We start from the raw sequence: 21,132 nt of genomic DNA, 5'->3' as shown, positions 1-21,132 counted from the left end.
ACCTGGGAATAATTGCCGGAACACTTTACCCGTGTATTTGCCAGAATCGCAGTGTGAACGGGGCTTTAGAGGAGCCAGGAGGTTAAATCCTTCCCGACCCCCCTCCATACCCTCTTGGGACCTGTCTCTGGTGCTTAAAACACTACAGCAGGGGCCATTTGAGCCCTTGCACTCAGTCAAGCTAAAGTTTGTTTTTCTTTGAAAACTCTGCTCCTGCTTGCATTGGCCTCCATTAAGAGGGTAGGGGACCTGCTTGCATTTTCGGTCGACGATTTGTGCCTAGAGTTTGGGCCAGCTGACTCCCAGGTAATCTTGAGGTCCTGGCCTGGCTATGTGCCCAAGGTTCCCATTACTCTCTTCAGGGATCAGGTGGTGAGCCTGCAAGCGCTGACCCCTGAGGAGGCAGACCCAGCCCTAGCTTTGCTCTGTCCGGTCCGAGCCCTGAGATGCTACATAGACCGGACACAATGCTCGGCTCTTTGTCTGTGGCCTACACCAGAAAGGGGCACAGGGCACTGGAAGGGGCAGCATCCATGGCGCTTTGGTAGGTACTGGTCATCTATCGTGATGTTTAGAGTGACCGACTGTAAGGGTACATCACAGTAACGTTTTTTTTTTTTTTGGTAAGCAACAGATATTGTCAATATAACCACTATTAGGGATAGATGTAAAGTGAATTGAATTCTGTTTTTGTCTGAATTTGCAAATTCAGGTCTTTCTAAGGTGATGTCATGTAATGTCAAGCCGATCTTTTATTTAAGGCTCTTTATAGCATGGGCTGTTGGTGGGCAGAAGGGTACAGAATAGCTTAGGATTTTATAGGATTTTCTGGTTACACGGGCAATCACAACTTTAAAGAGTGTGTCTGGCCATCAGCCCACCATGAACTCCCCGGGCAGCTGTTCAAAGGTAGGAATTTCTTTGTTGACACCAGACACCCCAACACTGAGAGGAAACGGCAGATTTATCAGCAGCAGAGCCCCTGTAAACCTGACCTCTAAGGAGATCCTGCTTCACATCATCACAATGTGTCTAGATATTTTGCTTAGTGGGTATAAAAAGCTTTAGGAAAAGAACACATGAAAAATTGGATATTACATCATCTATGTTAAACATGTAATGGCCCAATGCCCAAAAAACACAAACCAGCCAGACATCATCTAGTGCAGCAGTAGAGGCTTGCTTATAATGTTAAGTCTTGTTTTGCTCAGTTTATTATGTCTAATATGAGTTTGGTGATGTCTCGAAACATTAATCTAGATAAGGCTTTAGAAAAGGTTGCATGTTTGGGTTTGCAAAACCAAAATCTAGTTCTGCCTTAGTGCTCATTTTGTAGATTTTTAAATTTCATACTTGGGTCCAAATTTTAAGCCTGTTTTTGCTTTTATTCTTGATAGTTATTTTTATTTTATTTTTTGTAAAAGCATTGTTTTCCTTGATAAATATTTTTCTTTTTTTAAGTGCCCACCACTGACCGATAAAGTGACCAGTCTTGTTAACTTCAGACTTGACATTTCGGACATTTCCTCTCATCAAACTGTGCAGAAGTCTATAAATTCCCTGAACAATGGGTTCATTAGAGCTGAGTCAACACATTTCTGCTGTGCTTTTCCTCTCGGGGGTTGTATCAATACCTTTAGAGCCCTTAGAAGAAATAGTTTTCCTTTCCAGCTAAATTTTGCACTCTGGATGACTGTTTTGTTTTTGCAGGCCTTTAAATCTGTAACGATTCCTCGAGCTAAATATTTACAGAGTCAGACCTTGATTTATTTGATCTTACATTGGATTTTTTTTCTCAAATTCAAGCAGCATTTCCCCTTGCTGCTTGGTTATTACCCTCACATAACATCCAACATGCTGAAAATATCTGCAAAAGCATCATCTCATGAGGTTGCCTAGAGGAGACAGGGACTGCATGCCTCTCAAATGTTATCACATGAAGAGTAGATATGCTCTAGTTTTAGCTGAAGAATTAATAGCAGGCTCATTGTTAGATGTTTTTTTTTTTTGTCTGATTATTACATAAAGTTTTGTCCTGCTGAGCAGGACCTGGGTTAGAATTTTCCTGTTTTCCTTGGCTTAGGACATCGTCCAGCTGCTGCTGGGGAAAGGGTGAAAATGATTAATGAGGTGTTCTATATCTGTGACCCAGGACTCTCCAAACTGTCTTACACAGATGGAGAGGTGAGAGTTTGCTCTTCATAACAAAGATGCAGACACAAATAGGGCAATTTTCTCAGATGAAAGTTTATGCATTTATTGCTTACAGGCTACTGTGTGTGTGTGTGTGTGTGTGTGTGTGTGTGTGTGTGTGTGTGTGTGTGTGTGTGTGTGTGTGTTTGTGTGTGTGTGTGTGTGTGTGTGTGTGTGTGTGTTTTATATTTTGTACATTAATTTTATATTTTTGTAGTCATTTTATTCATTATGTTAATACATTTTATTATAATATAATTTTAATGTATTATGAAATTAATTTGATTGTTAATTTGATTTAATTTATGTAATTTTATTTTGTGTATATTATTTTGGAGTTTATTTCTTTTATAGCACAGATCATTGTGATTACCCACATAATCATTCACAAAATCATGTGTATGACACATTGTTTATTATATTTTTGTTTGGGTGACTTATGTGAACATATTCATTTGAATAGTGCACCTCACTTCAGCAACTGTAAGGTGTTTTATTTTTACAAATCAACTTTATCTATGTATTAGGCTATCCCTTATGTATTTATTATGTTCTGGCCAAACCATTACTTGCATTTGGTGCTAAGTGAGTGTTACTGTTGGACCTTGAAAGCACACATACATCAGTGCCTGTGTTTATTCAGCCCGCACAGTAAGGCTACGGCTACACTGCCTTTATGTCTGAGACTTTGTATGCAACCCTGCGAAACCCAGTGGTTTTGGACAGGCAGACATTCCTGCTTGGCTGTTAACACATCATCTGCCTGTCTAAAAAAACAACAGGGTGGTCTGAAACCATCGGTGACACCAGGACAACCTTTTTGCCTTGGTGTAAACTGGAGATTTGTCTTGTAGGATTTCCCCACTCGACCATCTTTCCCCGGTTTCACACTGAAGTCACACTTGCCTGAACAATGAGGCTTTCTAATTTAAAACCCGATGGTGTAATTGTTTGGCAGTGGAACACATTTAAAAAAGATAGAGAGAGGAACAAGATTCACAAATCCTCCAGTTAAGCTCTAGCAACAGCAGCAACACCATTTTGGCTGCTAAAGAGGCAATAAATAAATAAATAACTGATTGGTTAATATAGATAATTGTGGCGTTTGAAATGTTTATGGTCCAATAAGCATTGCTAAATTGCATTTCAGACCTTTCAGCAGGGTAGAAATGTTTGTTGTTTTTGGAAAGGTTAATATGTGTAAAATACTTTGCAAATACCTGTCATATTCTCCCTAAGTACTTCACTCAAAAGTGCTGTGCTCTCCATTCAGTCTCATCAGATGTCTGTAACATAGACACAGTCAGCCTGCTGGGAAACACTGCTCCTGACTGACACCGTGTTCAGAAATGAGTGGAAAAGCTTTCACTCCTTAATACAAGTAAATAATGATAAATGTATGTTTCAGTTTTCAGTGAAGCACAAGTTAATTTTTCCGCTGAGGCGCAGAACTTTTATGTCGCAGAAAAGTTTCCTGGATTATTTGCACTTTGCACTTCAGCTGAAACAATAGTCAGGAAGTGGAATTGTGTACAGGAAATCCTGGTGGTTGAGTGGACTCTGAAAATGTTCCTCTTAGTGATCTTGAATGTGTTATATTATATACACAATATATATATATACAGTACAGACCAAAAGTTTGGACACACCTTCTCATTCAAAGAGTTTTCTTTATTTTCATGACTATGAAAATTGTAGATTCACACTGAAGGCATCAAAACTATGAATTAACACATGTGGAATTATATACATAACAAAAAAGTGTGAAACAACTGAAAATATGTCATATTGTAGGTTCTTCAAAGTAGCCACCTTTTGCTTTGATTACTGCTTTACACACTCTTGGCGTTCTCTTGATGAGCTTCAAGAGGTAGTCACCTGAAATGGTCTTCCAACAGTCTTGAAGGAGTTCCCCGAGAGATGCTTAGCACTTGTTTGCCCTTTTGCCTTCTGTCTGCGGTCCAGCTCACCCCTAAACCATCTCGATTGGGTTCAGGTCCGGTGACTGTGGAGGCCAGGTCATCTGGCACAGCACCCCATCACTCTCCTTCTTGGTCAAATAGCCCTTGATGCCTTTTTCCTGGCTGTATTTTTAGCAGCCATAACTCCAGTCTTCAGTGTCACATGATCCTTTAGAAATCAATTTAATATGCTGAATGGTGCTCAGTAATAATTTCTTCTTATGATGTTGATGACAGTTGCACTGCATTATTTCTTAGTGGAAACTGTGATAATTAGTAGTTCATAATTCTTTGATAAATAATTGAAAAGCATAGTATTTTTGAACTGTAAATCTTTTGTAACAGTTGTCTTTACAGTCACTTTAAATCATTTTAATGTTTTTTTAATAAAGGAAAGTATTAATGTTGTTATTAAAGTATTAACAAACTTTTAAATGGTAGCGTGTGTGTGTCTACATATATTTATATTAGGGCTGGGCAAGTTAACACATTGTTAACGCGATTTTTTTTATTATTTTTATTAAACTTGTCCTTCTCTGGTCTAGTCCTTCTTGCTCCACTATGTTTTACTATGGATGATATTATGAAAACAAGGTAGCCAAACAGTTTGTTAAGGGAATATGACCTTTTCTGAGCATGCAGGTGGATTCTGCCTCTGTGTGATTCATATGGGTTCTTTGAATATAATCATCATTGTTGTGCGATTAGATCTGCAGTGCATGACTGGTTCAAAAATCTCATTTTCAGAAGCAAACTTGTGTCCCCTTGCCAGGAAATGAAGGACCCATTTTTTTTCCCCCACAGTTAGCCTGCTGACATGCCCTAGTATCCATGGTAACGTGCATCAATTGACCCATTTAGAATCAAAAGAACGAGAAGTTCTGAAAGACACTGCAGCACGTGTGATCGAACAGGACGTGAAGCAAGCATTGCATGAATGGAGTGTATAAAAGTTCTGGTTGGGAAAACAAGACTTGTTCATGACTTTTCCTTATTAAGGAAAATTTAAATTTTTCACAGAATTTTAATAGAAAGATTTATACTGTATGTATTTGCAGTAAAATGTTAAATTTAATGTCCGTAGAAACCAAAAAAAAAACATGTACCCAGACCCTCAAATAAAAATAAATGGACAGGGCACAGACTTGCTGTCTTCCTGGCCTGTTTACATGTCTCTGATTGTGCCCTTGTAAAAGTACTGGGGGGGGATGAACCAGGTCATCCATTTCGAACAGTAAGCACATGTCCTCAGCTAGACAGATTTGCCCAGTGTCAATCGAACATGGTGACAGTCATTCTGTCTCACTGAAAGAGCTCAAAGGCACTCCATGTTTTCGACTCTTTAATGTAAACAAACCAGAGAACTTAACATGTAGGATCAGCACAAACACTTCTAAATATAGTCGTCTCATCTGTTGAATGCCACTGGGTCTAAAGGTGTCTAACATAAACAGTGAATGTGTTGATAAAAGAGACTTGACAGAACTTTATTTCCATAAACGGATGTAGTCTCGGGTAACTTGTGGCACAAAGTCTGGTCCACAGTGGCGTTTTCTCAACTGTGACAGTATATTCAGAACTGAACTAACTGTATTAAAATGATTTTCTTTTACAAAGGAATAGTGCTTAAAATGCCTTACATTTCTTGTTTCCACAGAGGTGCTGATTAAAGTCCAGGTATTTGACAACAGCGACCTGTCACCATTAAAGGAATCCACAGTTCAGGTATGTGGAAACCAAATGGTCTTAGCATCCAACCTTGCAGGAGAAGATGGGATTGTCACTCTTGCGTTCCTGTACCGGCCAGGAACATGGGTCATCGTCACAGCATCAAAGCACGGATTTGTCACAAACTCAGCTCCCTGGCAAGCCAGCCGCATCCCACGTGAGTACTTCCTGTACTACTATAGGACTGAACATTTTTGACATGGTGTCAGGGGAAGCCTGCATGTTTACTGTTAGAAACAGAGTATACGGGTTCATTCTGAAACTCACACGCATTAACTGGACTTTCTGTCAAACTGATAGAGTAAGACCCATATGCGTCTATGGGCTTTTCTGGAATCATGCTAATGCCTTATTAAAAATGCATAAGGCATTTGCCTGCAGATTAAAAGACCTCTGATTTCAATCTAGATGCCCAAAATGTTAGCATTTAATTAGGTTGCTTTTGAGTAACCTTGGAAAGAAACACAAAAATAAGTATCCAATAACCCCTGATTTATATTACGTATTTAGCACACGTTTTTATCCAAAGCAGCTTCAAGTAAATTTTTGGTAAATGTATTATTGGTTTATTAGCTATTACATTGCCATTCCAAGTGCAACTGTTAGCATGATGACATTTTTGCTCATGGCCTCAGTCAACTTTCCAAATCTGATGAGTGATTTGCGACCTGTTGGCTACATCCTATCATTTGGATGAACCATCTAGATCTGTAATACAGATGAAGCTTTGCACACAAATGGACAGGAATGTTAAACAACACTCACTGGGCTGTGGAGCGTGCTGACCCGTGTGGTGATACCTAGCAGCTGTTCGGAGTCGGACCCCGGACAGTCATGTCCTCTTTTGACTCTCTCGCTCTACAATTGGTTTAATTTTATTTGGACAACAGCCTGTTCTCTGCCGCCCCTCTCTCCACCCAAACCCCACCCAGTTATGTGGTCAGACCTCTGGGGAAGGGAGGCAGTGAAATCATGTATTTCAGCAAGAAGCTGTCAGTACGAGCAGCCGGAAGGCACTTATCCAGTGGGGTTACAGATATGGAGTTAGCCAGTAAATGTCGTGCCGGACTAGCCGGGCTGGTGGATGGAGGCATCTTAGTATGACAATAGCCTCGTAAGGGTGGCATTACACACATTCCCATTCCCTTTGGTCATACCAAATTAGGAGATGCTGTCAGAAATGTGGACAACTCAGATTGTGTAGATGACAGATCAGAAGGAGTTTATGTTATTCAGGTCAGTTTACAGGAATCAATATAAGATTCAGATACTATGTCTGAGGGATATAAACTATTTTTAATGTATTCTTTTTTTAATTATTTGACATGACCAACCAACTAATCAATGTTTGGTATTATTTTAATGGGCTTCTATTTGGCTGTTAGGTTTCTTAAAGACAAAGTTCCCCTGCCAGTAAACTTTTGTTATGGCTGATCCTTGTCTAAACTAAAAAGCAAGCACAGTTTGTAAGTAATGTTTATATACATAAATGGTATATATGGTTTGCTAACCACACATGCTTGTTATGCCAGTAATGGCTATGATATTACTACTAGTTAACAAAATCTGTTTATTTGGCAGACTCGTGTTTTCATCTGGATGGTTGTTTTATCACAGGACAGATGGATAACATGACTAGCAGTGGTGTGACAGCTGTGCAAAAGTGATGGGATGCCAGTCATTTGACTGGCAGTGTTTTGGTCCAACTCCAGATTGCATACTGAACCTTTCTATAGTAATGTCACCATTTTCTGTATGTGATTTAGCTTTATGAAGGTTAACATTTTGACTCTCATCTATTTGGTACTGAAGCCATCTACCCCCCATTCCTCCTGCCTTTCTCTTAGCCATACTGAAAAAGGGTCCCCGCAGCACTTTGATATTCTGAGTGAGTCATTCTCACACAGTGATGAAGCAGTTGCTTGCAGCTCAGATTCAATCCACTGAAGTCGGGAACACTTGTTCTTCCCCCAGTGGCCTATCTCATGGTTTAACTCAATAACTCTTTTTTACTTATTTTAAAGAATTCATGATATCAAAATTTGATTTTTTTTTTTTTTGCAATTTGCAATTTGCTTCATGTTAATATTAGCTTAAAACCTTCTACAATGGCAAAAATGCATTTGGATACCTGAAGGGATAGTTCACCCTCACCCTCATGTTATTCCAAAACTGAATTCATTTCATTTTTCTGTGTAACACAAAATATTTTATCTAAAAAAAAAAATAAGTCTGCAGCAACTATTTAAAATTTTGACCAATGAAGCTTAAGATTAAAGCCGGATATTAAAATTCTATATTATTTTAACTAAATCAGTTATAAATAAAATCTGAAATCAGTCCATTTAAATGCTACAAGTGAATTTAGACATGCATACTATCATATAGAATTTATATTATTTTTGAGATCTGCTAAAGATTACATTTAACAGTGCTATTAAATTATTGACTGAGCGTTAGATGACCCTATAACCTTGGCTGATAACAGATATTGTACCAATATAGTGTGCATTCCGAAACATCATTCTGGCTATATTCCGTATTATCAAAGCAGGGGGTGTATAAATGTGTATTGTGTTGTCACAATGCAGCAGAAGATAACTAAAGTTACAAATTATGTAAAATGAAACCCCACTTTGCTAATGCACAGGACCCTCCCTCTCTTCATATGCATTTTTCTTTGAGCTTCCAGCTAATGCAATGTGGGCAGTATTGTTGTCACTGCCTCTGTGTTTTGTGCCCTACCAAGCAGAATATTAAAGAGACCAGAGCCCCTTCTGCTCATGGCATCTGTGTGTGTCTGTGTGTGTGTGTGTGTGTGTGTGTGTGTGCTTGTATGCATAACTGCACGGGTGTAAATTAGCATGGCTCGGCTGTGTCACGATTCCCACAGTCTGTTCCTTCAAGTTACAAGCTTTTTTATGTCAGAGCTGGGGAAATCTAAATGTAATATACTCTGCACTTGGGTCCTGATATCTTCTGGTGGTCGGTTTAATATAAAGCAGACAGTCCCTATAGAATATTTATTATTATTATTATTATTATTATTATTATTGTCAATAAGCTTCCATTAGATTGAAGAGCTTCACGTTCTCATGAAATAAACACTGTAAAACATGAGGTGTGGATAGGCGGGGGGGAGATTTCAATGTGCCATAGCAGATGGGAAATGGACACAGGATTTCTGCTCCCAGCATGCAACAGTCTTCTGGAGCACTGCCAGCATATGTCCTCCTGCCCATAGAGGAGCATTGAAGGGTGAGGTACATTTAGATTAGCTGACAAAGATAGATGTTGTTGGCACCATAGTTTTAGTGCACGCAAATGTACTACTAAAAAAATAAATATTTAATGTTGGCATGCCTTCTCATGATATGTCAAAGGCTCTGATGTTTACATTTAGATGTCCGTCCTCTTGACAAAATATTGATGGGTCCAAAACCTAAGTCCACTGAAGGCCAAAGGAGCTGATGGTGTGGTAATGTTCTAAAGGAAGTCATACAGCTTTGTCAGGTTTTACTTGCTGTTATCAAAAGCTTGTTTGAAGTGAGATCACGGGTTCCTGCTGTGTTGCAAACCTGAGGATTTGACCGTGCCGAGTCATGTCTCACACCTGTGAGCTAGCAGCTACATCTGGTGAACTACGGCAGAGGTATATTCCTACAGCAAGAAAACAAAAGCCTTGTGCTCTTCAGGGTCAGTCATCCCTGAAAATAAAAAGAGGGTGGATGGTTTACTGATGTAGATGGAGATTGAAATACAGTAGCATGTACAGTATACATGATGCAAAGTAAGATGGAGTAGGACAACCCCAACCCTGGTCCTGGAATACCTCCAACAGTACACACCATTTGGACATCTTTCTTATCTGACTCACCCATTTTAGGTCTTTGAGACCCTGTTCACACCTGGTATTAGGAAACATTTTGGTCGACTGAATCACAAGTACACACAAGTTTGTTTTAGAATCAGGACTGGTAAGAGAACATTGAACATTCACCTTAAACCCAAACTTACGATTCCAGATGGCAAAGTTTAAATCCTGTCTGGCTAACATGATTCAACAACACGTCCCATATTGTTTTAGTTTTAGGTCAGAAGGCAGAGAGGAGGCATTCTTTTGTGGCTGTTCAAATCCATGAGCGTCCACATTACGAGAGCAATACTATCTAATGTGTTCGACTACCTCTGGAAGTGGTTTAAAGTGGAAAAGCTCAAAAGGTTTTACACCCGATTAATAACACCTGCATTTACCATCATCTATTTGTGATTGGAATCGACTAAAATGCATCTTAATAGCAGGTGTAAATAGGGCCTGTGTCTCTACTAATGAGTTGATGTGAGGATTCAGATTCAGATATTTGGTGGAACTGGTTATACTTTAATCAGGATTATTTCTGAATAGAAAGTTCAAAATAACAGCATTTATTTGAAATAATAATGTTTTGTTATATTATAAATGTCTTTACTGTCACTTTTAACCAATTTAATGCATCCTTGCGGACAAAAAGTGTTGATTTCTTTTCAAAAATAAAAGAATACTAACCCTAAATATTTAAAAGCTAGTGTACTAATGCTTCTGTTTTTGTGTCTCTCTCACTTGTGTTTCAGTATACGCCTCCGTAAGTCTGTACTTACTTCCCCAGAGACCAGCCACTCTCCTGCTGTTTGACGATGTGGTACAGTTACTGTTGGGTTCTCCAGGTGAGGGTGTTTTTTTTCTCCTGTTTTTAGCCTTAAAGTGACCGTTTATCCAGAAATGTAAGTTCTGTCAGGATTTGTTCTCATTCATGTCTTTTCAAACCAGTATGACTTTCTTTTGTGGAACATACAGAAAGATATTGAGAAATAAAAAGTGTCGTTTACAGTGGTAGCCAAATGGGCTCAAATATTGTTTGGTTTCCAGCATTCTGCAAAAATCTTCTTTTGTGTTGCACAGAAGAAAGGGTTGGAACAACATGAGGGTGAGTAAACGGTTACTGTCCCTTTAACCATAGCCTTAAAGAGCCTCAACTCTCAACACACTGAATCTTTTTATTTATAGTGCTATGAAAAGGGGAGTGGGAATTACTAAGGTGAGAAAGGGATCAGTACATCACAGTTTGGGCTCATACCTATGATGACCATAAGAGTACCACACTTTTTTCAGATGGTTTGACTTATGCTTTATGTCTCTGTGGCGGTTCAGCCAGGCTGGAATCTGAGATCCGGTGTTTAATAATCAGGCTAACACCATAACCTCGTATCTCAAGAGCGACCAATAAGCAGACACAATTTAACTGAGACTGGACACAATGCCTGCTAGCGATTTCACCACGTTGCACGCTCAATAAATGTCATTAAGATTTACAAACGTGATCAAATGACACATTTGCTTTGGAAAGAGGTTGTTTCCTCTGGCAACTGCAGCCTGTGTTGAGAAACTGCTGCCTCTGTTGCCTGGGTGGCTTGTGTGTTTTGCAGTGCCAGTCAGTGTTTAATAGAGAGTGCTATGGCTCAAATTATAGTTGTGGTAAAGTGACTTTTAGTTAGGGTTAGGGTTAGGGTTAGGGTTAATGCTTTCTGGGTGGGAAGTAATTTTACCCAATGGACCTCTAAGTATGATGTAATGTGCCTTGAATATGTAACTTGAATATCAAAGCCCTGCATATCCTTGATGAATGAACCAGTAGTTTTTCAAATGTATACTTAACGAAAACTAAAATAGTGCTTTACCATTAAAAAAAAATAGTACTGAACCATACTTTGAAAATGAATACAAATAATAATATTAATTATATATTGATAAGTAAAGTTAGTTCATAGTTCATTAATATTAACAGAAGCAGCTTTAAAATTTAAAAATGTATTAGTAAATAAAATGTCTTTTATCAACCTTACTTAATGTTACAAATGAACTCTTATTGTAAAATGTTACTACTTCATTTCAACAGTCATGTTTAAAGATGATCATCTATAAATATCTACAAAGGCCATAGCACTGAAATGACATACATATGGATATTGTTGGTATACTCTCACACTTTATTTGCTTGTTTGAAAACATTTGATTATCTAATTAAAATATCAAAATATGTTAGTCACACATCAGGCAAAATCACTGCACCGCGTCGCATCTAGGAGATCACGAAAGACAAACATTTTGCTGAAAAATGCACAATACATTGTGTTTTGTCATTATGGTTTGGGACAAATAAAAGGTAATTTAACGGAAAACTGTGTGACTGGTGCTCAGAGTTTGCTTTCTCACATCACAGCTTTAAATCTGCAACTTTGCTGGCTAACAAATGCAATAATGTGACCAGCTGGATGTAAACTAATGCAAATAGATGGTAACAGTCATGACATTAAACATTTGGGTGTGGACTTGCATGTGTTTTGTGTGTAGGCATCCTGATGCAGCTCTTTCTGCCTGATTCGTATCAATTTAATGAGCTTGATCTCTCCGTGCATATAGGGGTGTCCCTGATGTGCTCAGTGATTATAGTTACATGCACTCAGTGTCCTCCCATTCCCTCTTCCTCTGTGACAGCACAACAGCTTGCTCTTATTCCCTCTTCACATTCAGTAAAAGAGGCTCTCGCACCAGAATACCATCAGTGTCTCCAAGCTGCTCCAGAAATAAATGGGCAACTTGTTGGGCCCAGCACAGAAAAAGGCCTCGCTGACTGATTTATACATTTTAATAACAAGTCAGTAATCGTACATTACTGTACCAAAGTATTTAATTTTATTTATTTCCTGGCTTGAGTGATACTGAAACTGGATACAGTGAAAATTGGCAGGATGTCACAGATGCTTTACATTCTATTTTAGATCTTTCCATCTAATTAAAAAAAGCTTAAACTTAAATGTTATTTAAGCAGCCAGTGAAATAAACAGTATATCTAATAATGTAATGTAATTGGCCACAACTATGATCCTTTGTCATCGGGATGTGGCGTCATACCACAGTTGTTGACCTACAGCTAAAGATAGATGAACTTGAATTGAATTTCAAAACTCTCAACAATCAGTCTATAAACAACTATTTTAAAATGTCAAACCACTGTGAAACACTGTGTTTTTGTAATATTTATAAACTATCATAGAATTTAATAATATTTTGAATGTAGCTACTTTTATTTATACAAGTAATTTGTTATCTAATATTTATATTTTATTTGATTTCAATTCAAACTTTATTTCAATTAATAAAAACTAATTTCTTTGTAGTTTTTTTTTTATTTTTTTATAAAAACAGCTGTAATAATAACAGCTGTTAAATCAGTCTCAGATAATTGCAGGATTCTGGTTTCAGTTTTAACAAACTTGTCTATTGTGAAAATAGGACAATAATGAAAAACTTCTATACATGTTTTTAAATGCTAAATTATATTTGTAATATATTTTATTTACTAGAGCAGAAGTTTAAGTATAGAGTTGTAGAGAAAGTTGTTTTGTATTATTATATTTATATATCTATGGAATAGAACGTTTTGTGTGTGTGTACATAGGAAATTACTTAATGATATAATGATATAAATGTAAATGTAAGTATGTTTAGGCATCCATTTAAGTTGCACTGCATCATTCACCCTCAGAGAACCCTAACATGATGCTTACTGAGAGAAGTAGAGGGAGATCAGGACTCACATTAGCATGTTTTTTTTTATGTTTCAAAACCTATTACCATGGAAACTTTGGCAGTGGCAGTAGAATGTGCATTTTGTAACAGGAGGGGTTATTATTAAAGTGTTGCATATCTGTCTCTGCTGCGTGGGAGGAACGTGTCATGTATAACCTGATCTGAAATCTGCTGGTCTGTCAGTGAGGGTTTGCTGCTGACCTCTGTTGTAAAGAGCTTGTTAATGCCTCCTGTATTCAGCATGGGACTTAATTGTTTTGTTCAAACATGGACCTTCAGAGTATTTGTTTTGCAGAGTTGGGTTATGTTTTTTTGGAACATTTTAATGAAAAGTGAGTCAAGCAAATGTACAGACAGAAACAGCCTAAACTCGTAGTGTGGGTGGACTTTAGTGTTCACCGCATGACAGCCTGAAAAGAAGCTGCTCAATTGATTTGGGCTTCAGGGTTTGTTTATGCAAACATGCAAATATAAATGGTGAAATTGAATGTTTTGATTCAATGGGCATTGTTGTATGCTGTGTTTGTATATCTGGATGTCTTTAGGTTCATTTTAATTAATGTGAATTTAGAACAATTGAATCGAATTGCAATTTTTGATACACTTGACAATATTTGCAGTGACTACAACCACTTTACAAAAAAGAACACTTTATTTTGATAGCCCTATCTCTAGTTAAATCTATCTTAAAACTATGCATAAATCAGTCTTATAATGTCCTCTCTCTTCTTATTTTTTTCCATTCTCTGGCCAAGAGGGGCATTATGTCTCCATCTCCCAACAGAGCTCAAGCACATCTGAAACTGAGAACATGTGCAATTTGACTAGAGAGGGATGCAAGGTGAAAAGGGAGGGAAGTGTTTTTTTGTTTTTTTGTATTTGAGAATAAACTTGTGAGAATCAAGAGGGAGTGTGAGTTAAATTGAAATATCCTGAGACCTGCTTGCATGAACAGATTCCATTGACAAAATGGCAGGTGATCTCCATTGAATTCAGACATTGATAATTATGACTTTCACCCAAAAATAAAAATTCTGTCATTAATTACCCTTAAGTTGTTCCAAACTCATAAGACCTTAGTTCATCTTCAGAACACAAGCTCCAGAAACGTACCAAGAACATCAGTAAAATAGTCCAACTGACAGTAAACTGCCGCTGCATTCTATTTATTATTAATATTAATGTATTAATAATGTAATATTAAAGATTACATAAGTAATACTTGATTGGATTAACTGACTGACTACCATATGGGGGTGGAATGTATGACCAGAATATTTTTAACACCATTTCATATAGGTGAGCACAAATAGTTTAATATGTACTGTATATTATTTGAAAAATAAAAACACAATTAGAATTTTACTACATTTTGCTTTGCTGGCCGTAAATGCAGGGAATCCATGATAAATCCTAAGCACGCAAACTAAAAGTCAGTTAGAACTAAATGCACTGGGTGGAACTGTGGAGCGTGTTAACAAGTTAAATATGTTTGATCCAAGAATGTCGTCGTCTGCCTCGCGATGTTTGGAATTACTTTGATCACGTGTGACAAAGGGAAAGTGGTTTAAGAACAGAAAACACAAAGCGCTGTCAGAAACTTTTCTTAGCACACCATTATCTTTGTGTCTCAGGAACGCCTGTGTTGGCGCACATTCAGAAAAGATGACAAAAACTTGATTAAAAAATAATGTCTTTCTTGTTAAACATCATTTAATTAAACAAATACTTGTTTTGTTTTTTTATGAGCCCAACTATTTTTATACAATATTGAAAAATGTCCATACCTAATTTCATACTGATCACAATAATAGTTTGTATCACAAAATATATGCTGACAGTTTATATTTTTTGTTTATATTTTAACAACTTTGTAACAAAGCCTATTTTGAAAATGAAATAAATACTTTGCAAATGAAGTTTATATTACTGGCTGTGACCTATAATAATGGTCATAATAATGCTGGCCATTCTCACAATTGAATGCACCTACACCAGAGTGAGTAGCAGGCATTAACAGCATTAACTCTCATTGTTTTCTTCAGACTGCTTGACCCCAAGGTCAGAAATACTAATCTATAGCATTCAAACAGCCCTCTGTACAAAAGACTCACTGAGGCTACTAACATCTATATCTTTGTTACATTTACATTTATTCATTTAGCAGATGCTTTTATCCAAAGCGACTTACAAATGAGAACAATAGAAGCAATCAGACCAACAAGAGAACATCAACAGTAAACAAGTGCCGTGACAAGTCTCAGGTAGTCTAGTATAGAACGCATATAAGAATATTAAAGACAAGAAAAGGTAAGTACTAGTATTAGTTAGTTAAGTGCTGGAAATGGTGATAAATTGACTGGTGCAGTTGAGGGAAGATCACTTTAGTTATTTTTCATGAGTAGTATGTCTCTTTGGTGAGCTGACTTCCTCAGGAGTTTTCATTTTCTCAATAGATCTCTGTCCGTCTTTAGAATGATATGAGTCAGTGAACACTCCCCTTTGGACCAGAAAGGTTTTGCTCTGCTTCACTAATATTGGCTAATGTTGGTAGCATTTCAAAGTAGGCCCAGTTGCCCAACAAAAAGAGAATAAAGGAAAGCTAGAAGTTTGGGGAGACACAATGGTCAGTATAATAAGAAATTCATTGTTTTCCATTTACTTTTTATGACGTCTGTAAATTTTAAGGTGATATATTTTTATATGCAGTTATGTTCCTGCTATTCATGAAGCCAGCTGACATTTGTGATGTTTATCATTGAGCATCTCTCCGATAGAAGGAGGTCTCAACAGTTGATGTTGTCATCATGTAAGATGTGAAATGCTGCCTGTGCCATGGTATGCAATTAGACTAAGAGACAGAAACCTAAAGATATTAGTCACTGAGTAAGCTATCACATTATCTTTTTATAGCCCAATTGAATCTTACGCTTGTCTTAAAGGCTGGTATTTATGTTTGTTCCTGTTGCTCAAAAGGAGACGGTTAGGCAAATGGTATCTGGTTTAATTTTAGAGATTCCAGTGGATGATTTGCGCTGTATTAGTTTCACATCTCATCAATTGCTGGATATGATAAGTAAATAAATGAATAACTGTGGCCAAAAGAAGGAGTGTCAGCCTGCCTGCTTTCAGTGGTCCCCAAGCACTGTCATGCTATCCTAGATGTCTGGGCTGATCAGTGACCTGTAAACCCAGCACTAATCGGAGCAGACAGCCTACAGTGAGAGATGCACGCTTATATTTTAGGCCTTCTTATTCCCTTATTCCTATTTGCCTCTTCCACACAAAGCGAGCCAAGTGGAGGAGAGGAAGGGATAACTTCCTCTCTCTGACAGGCAAGAGAGGAGAGTAAAGCAAAGCAGCTATAGCAGAGAAATGAATCACTATAACACTCATAATAATAGCAATATTGGTTAAAGGAAGTGGTTGTTGACAGAATCCTACAAAACCGCATTCACGAGTAAAACACATGGAAACAACAAAGCCCAGAGCAACTCATTATAAGGGCTGGGAAGTAATAACTGGCAATAACTTATTCAGAACAGCAGTCATACAGGGCAGACATTGTAGTAATGATTTGCGATACAGTTATGACTTCATTCTTTGTCACAAACCATAAATTCTTAAAGGGGGGGTGAAATGCTATTTCATGCATACTGAGTCTTTTACACTGTTAAAGAGTTGGATTCCCATGCTAAACATGGACAAAGTTTCAAAAATTAAGTTGTACATTTGAAGGAGTATTTTTGTTCCCAGAATACTCCTTCCGGTTTGTCACAAGTTTCGGAAAAGTTCTTTTCGAGTATGGCTCTGTGTGACGTTAGATGGAGCTGAATTTCCTTATATGGGTCCTGAGGGCACTTCTCCCGGAAGAGCGTGCGCTCCCGTATAGCGAGGCTGAGCAGCACAGACATTTCACTGATCAGAAAGATTCACTGATCAGAGCGAGAGCGTCGCAAAAAGTCACAAAAGAAGTGTGTTATTGGTTGCCAGGGCAAGACAACCCTGCACAGATTACCAAAAAAAACAGCATTAAGGGACCAGTGGAGTTTATTTTTACAGAGCATCAACGGAGTTGTGCAAGTGTTTTTGTTTGTTCCCTGCATTTCGAAGATGCTTGTTTTACAAACAAGGCCCAGTTTGACGACGGATTTGCGTATCGTTTATTTCTTAAGGATGATGCAATCCCAACGAAAAAGGGTCACAATCATGTGTTGGAACCGCAGGCGGTGAGTAAAACTGCTTCAAATATCTCTGCCTCCTTGTTAGTGCGTCCCTTCCCATGCCGGAGACCTCGGTTCGAGCCCCGCTCGGAGCGAGTCGTTGCTGCTGCTGCTCTCGTTCAGTTTCAGCCTCGGGATCTGATTCTGGATCATAAATAAACGGCTGAATCTGACTGTAAGCCATGGTTTGTTTTGGATGATGGTTTTTCCCCTCACGATAATGTCACAGCTTCCACATGCTCTCAACGCAAAAGCCTACTGGCGCTCGTGATTCTTTAGCTCCGCCCACACGTCAAGCCTCCAGACGGTCGTGTTTTTCCGGGAAAAATCAGTACAGACTATCTTTCTCTTATGAATATAATAAAACTAAAGACTTTTTGGAGTTATGAAGGATGCAGTACTACTCTATAGGTACTCAAGATTAACAGGATATTGAGTGAAAACGAGCATTTCACCACCCCTTTAATTAATTTATCCGTACTCACTATACATGTAGATTTTTATTAAATCTTTTATAAATCCCTGTTGTTTAGGATCCCGGAGACAGCCATGGGTACAGCTTCAGAGGAGAACCATCCGACCACCTCTAAACAGCTCTCAAATCACCCTCTCTGCAATGCTCACCTCCTCCCGCAGTCAGTATGAGCTTGGGGGGTTTCCTTACCCTCTTGCCTTGGAAAACAACTCAACAGGTGAGATTAGCCAAACAGCTCTTCAAAGAAAATGTTTCTGTGGAGTTACCTTGCATCTAGCATTACCCCCCACACTTTAAAAATTCATCATTGTATAGAATACTGCAGTAAACAGAGGCTTGCAACAGTGGCCTCATGGAGTTGAATCCATTTTTTTCTCTTACTGTCTGCCTTGATTCAGGAACCAACAGTAGCTGGGTGGAGCTAACTGCTCTAGCTGCAATGTGTGTTCAGCTCACTGGGCCCAACGGCACTGAGGTGCAGGTGTCAGAACCCATTCACATCTCCATCCCCCTTCCTTTTGACTCACCTCTCAAGGCTGCCACCAGTGTCCCAGTATGGAGGTTCGAGGTCAGGACAGGTAAATAGCATTTAACAAAAATTTTGGTTAACTTTAAACAACAGTATGCAAATAAAAAAAAATGTTATCCTATGTTACTCCTTACATGGCTCAAACTAGAATCTTTTTTATCAGTGTGATCAGGAGGGTGATTTCGTCGATTTCGATGACACCATGTCCGTTTTACCCTTTTGCTGATACAGATTCGACAGCAGCCTAGTTCCTAATAGTTCAGGGGTGTCACTATCCTGCAGAGCTTTTTATTAATGAAACACCTGAACCAGCTAATGTAGGTTGTCAGGAATACTAGAACTTCCATGTAAGTGTGTCGAGGCATGATGGAGCCAAACTCTATAGGACATTGGCCTTCCCCCCAAAAAAAGGTAGTAAAGTGTGATAGTAAAGTGACGTGACATTCAGCCAAGTATGGCAACCGATACTCAGAATTTGTGCTCTGTATTTAACCCATCCAAAGTGCACACACACACACACACACATACACAGTGAACACACACCTGGAGCAGTGGGCAGCCATTTATGCTGTGGCGCCCGGGGAGCAGTTGGGGGTTCAATGCCTTCCTCAAGGGCACCCAAGTCTTGTTATTGCCGGCCCGAGATTCAAACTCACAACCCTAGGGTTAGGAGCTAAACTCTCTAACCACTAGGCCACGACTTCCCCTTTACATTCAAGCACAACTAAGTCAGAATATGAGGACTTAGATGACAAGGGAATGAAAACAAGGGCTTAACTTGACATTTGGGAGAGGGTGTTGTAAAATTTTTAAAAGTGTACAAGAAGCAGAGTGAAGAAAAGAAAAATGGTTAATAAAGGACATATATGGAGAAAAACACAGTGGAATTTCCAGATCTAGTTGAGAGCCATTCAAGCAGGTTCAGATAAAGTGAGAGCAGGTAAAGTGAGTGTACAGTACAAATCAAAGAAGCTGTTAGGTCTTCTCGCATTGGAGAGATAATTGCCTGCCAATTCATTGACCCCATCACGACATAGCTCCCAAAACAGGATGTGATTCATTACCTGGCAAGCTTTGCAGAATTCCCTAGATCCTTCACTGATGCCAGCATAATAATGAGAACAGCTCTGGTGGAAAAATCAATATGACTAAAAGAGGGTACTGGCTCACTTTCTGGCTTTACATTCAGGTCTTAGTTTTGTGTAGATTGCTCTTGATATAATTGCACGTCATTCCATGTTATCTTGTACATGTGTGTTACATTTTTTTAGCTGATCACCCTAATGTCTGGGCTGCTTATTTAGCTCTTTCCTAAAGTGTGGTTAAAGATTTGTTTAACCTATCTTAGGTCCACAGAGAAATCTTAAATGATTTTAAACTAAGCAGCTTAGTCTATGGCAGCCTAATCCCAGCTTCCCCTTTTATCCACAGTAGGCAAATGAATGAATAGTCAGGGAATGTAGTCAAACTTCCTGGTTTGCTATTGTAACGTTTTGACAGATGCAAATATGTTTCCCACATGACTGTGATAGCTGTCCGTAAGAGGGTCATTTGACCTGGAAAGCCTTCTCTGACACATTTGATCCTTTCCCACCCTGTTTTCAAGACAACTGACAGATATGTCTGTTGAAAGAATATTTTGTTGTCAGAGTATCTCTCCCTATAAAAAAGTTTGGTTGATATAGGTCGGATATTGAAACAGATTTAGTATTATTTCACAATGCAATAATAAAGTAATTTCATACATATACAGTACAGACCAAAAGTTTGGACACACCTTCTCATTCAAAGAGTTTTCTTTATTTTCATGACTATGAAAATTGTAGAGTCACACTGAAGGCATCAAGGGCTATTTGACCAAGAAGGAGAGTGATGGGGTGCTGCGCCAGATGACCTGGCCTCCACAGTCACCGGACCTGAACCCAATCCAGATGGTTTAGGGGTGAGCTGGACCGCAGACTGAAGGCAAAAGGGCCAACAAGTGCTAAGCATCTCTCGGGGAACTCCTTCAAGACTGATGGAAGACCATTTCAGGTGACTACCTCTTGAAGCTCATCAAGAGAATGCCAAGAGTGTGCAAAGCAGTAATCAAAGCAAAAGAACCTAGAATATGACATATTTTCAGTTGTTTCACACTTTTTTGTTATGTATATAATTCCATATATAATTCCACATGTGTTCATTCATAGTTTTGATGCCTTCAGTGTGAATCTACAATTTCCATAGTCATGAAAATAAAGAAAACTCTTTGAATGAGAAGGTGTGTCCAAACTTTTGGTCTGTACTATATATCGTGTATTAATAATTAGGTTATCATTTTAATCTTAATTATATCATATAATTTTATTTTAAAAAAAATAAAAAAAAGAACTTCGAAATATCATTCAGTCTTATAC

At 38.4% G+C, this 21,132-nt stretch overlaps 1 protein-coding gene across 3 annotated transcripts in view; it reads left to right on the top strand.

The window, feature by feature from the left end:
• fam171a2a (family with sequence similarity 171 member A2a) overlaps window positions 1-21,132 on the top strand; it is a 36,445-nt gene that overhangs the window by 9,221 nt on the left and 6,092 nt on the right. For 2 of the 3 annotated variants that reach the window (XM_026209566.1, XM_026209559.1), the window contains exons 2-5: window positions 5,812-6,039; window positions 10,494-10,586; window positions 18,266-18,424; window positions 18,606-18,785. In XM_026209566.1, the coding sequence (XP_026065351.1) occupies window positions 5,812-6,039; window positions 10,494-10,586; window positions 18,266-18,424; window positions 18,606-18,785 (660 nt within the window). Of the gene's footprint in view, window positions 1-5,811; window positions 6,040-10,493; window positions 10,587-18,265; window positions 18,425-18,605; window positions 18,786-21,132 lie in introns of those variants that run through there. The other variant, XM_026209569.1, reaches the window with a different exon arrangement.

Source organism: Carassius auratus, chromosome 3 (assembly GCF_003368295.1).
Source record: "Carassius auratus strain Wakin chromosome 3, ASM336829v1, whole genome shotgun sequence".
NCBI lineage: Eukaryota > Metazoa > Chordata > Actinopteri > Cypriniformes > Cyprinidae > Carassius > Carassius auratus.
Note: the sequence above shows the minus strand (reverse complement) of the source record. Positions and strands in the feature narration are given on the sequence as shown.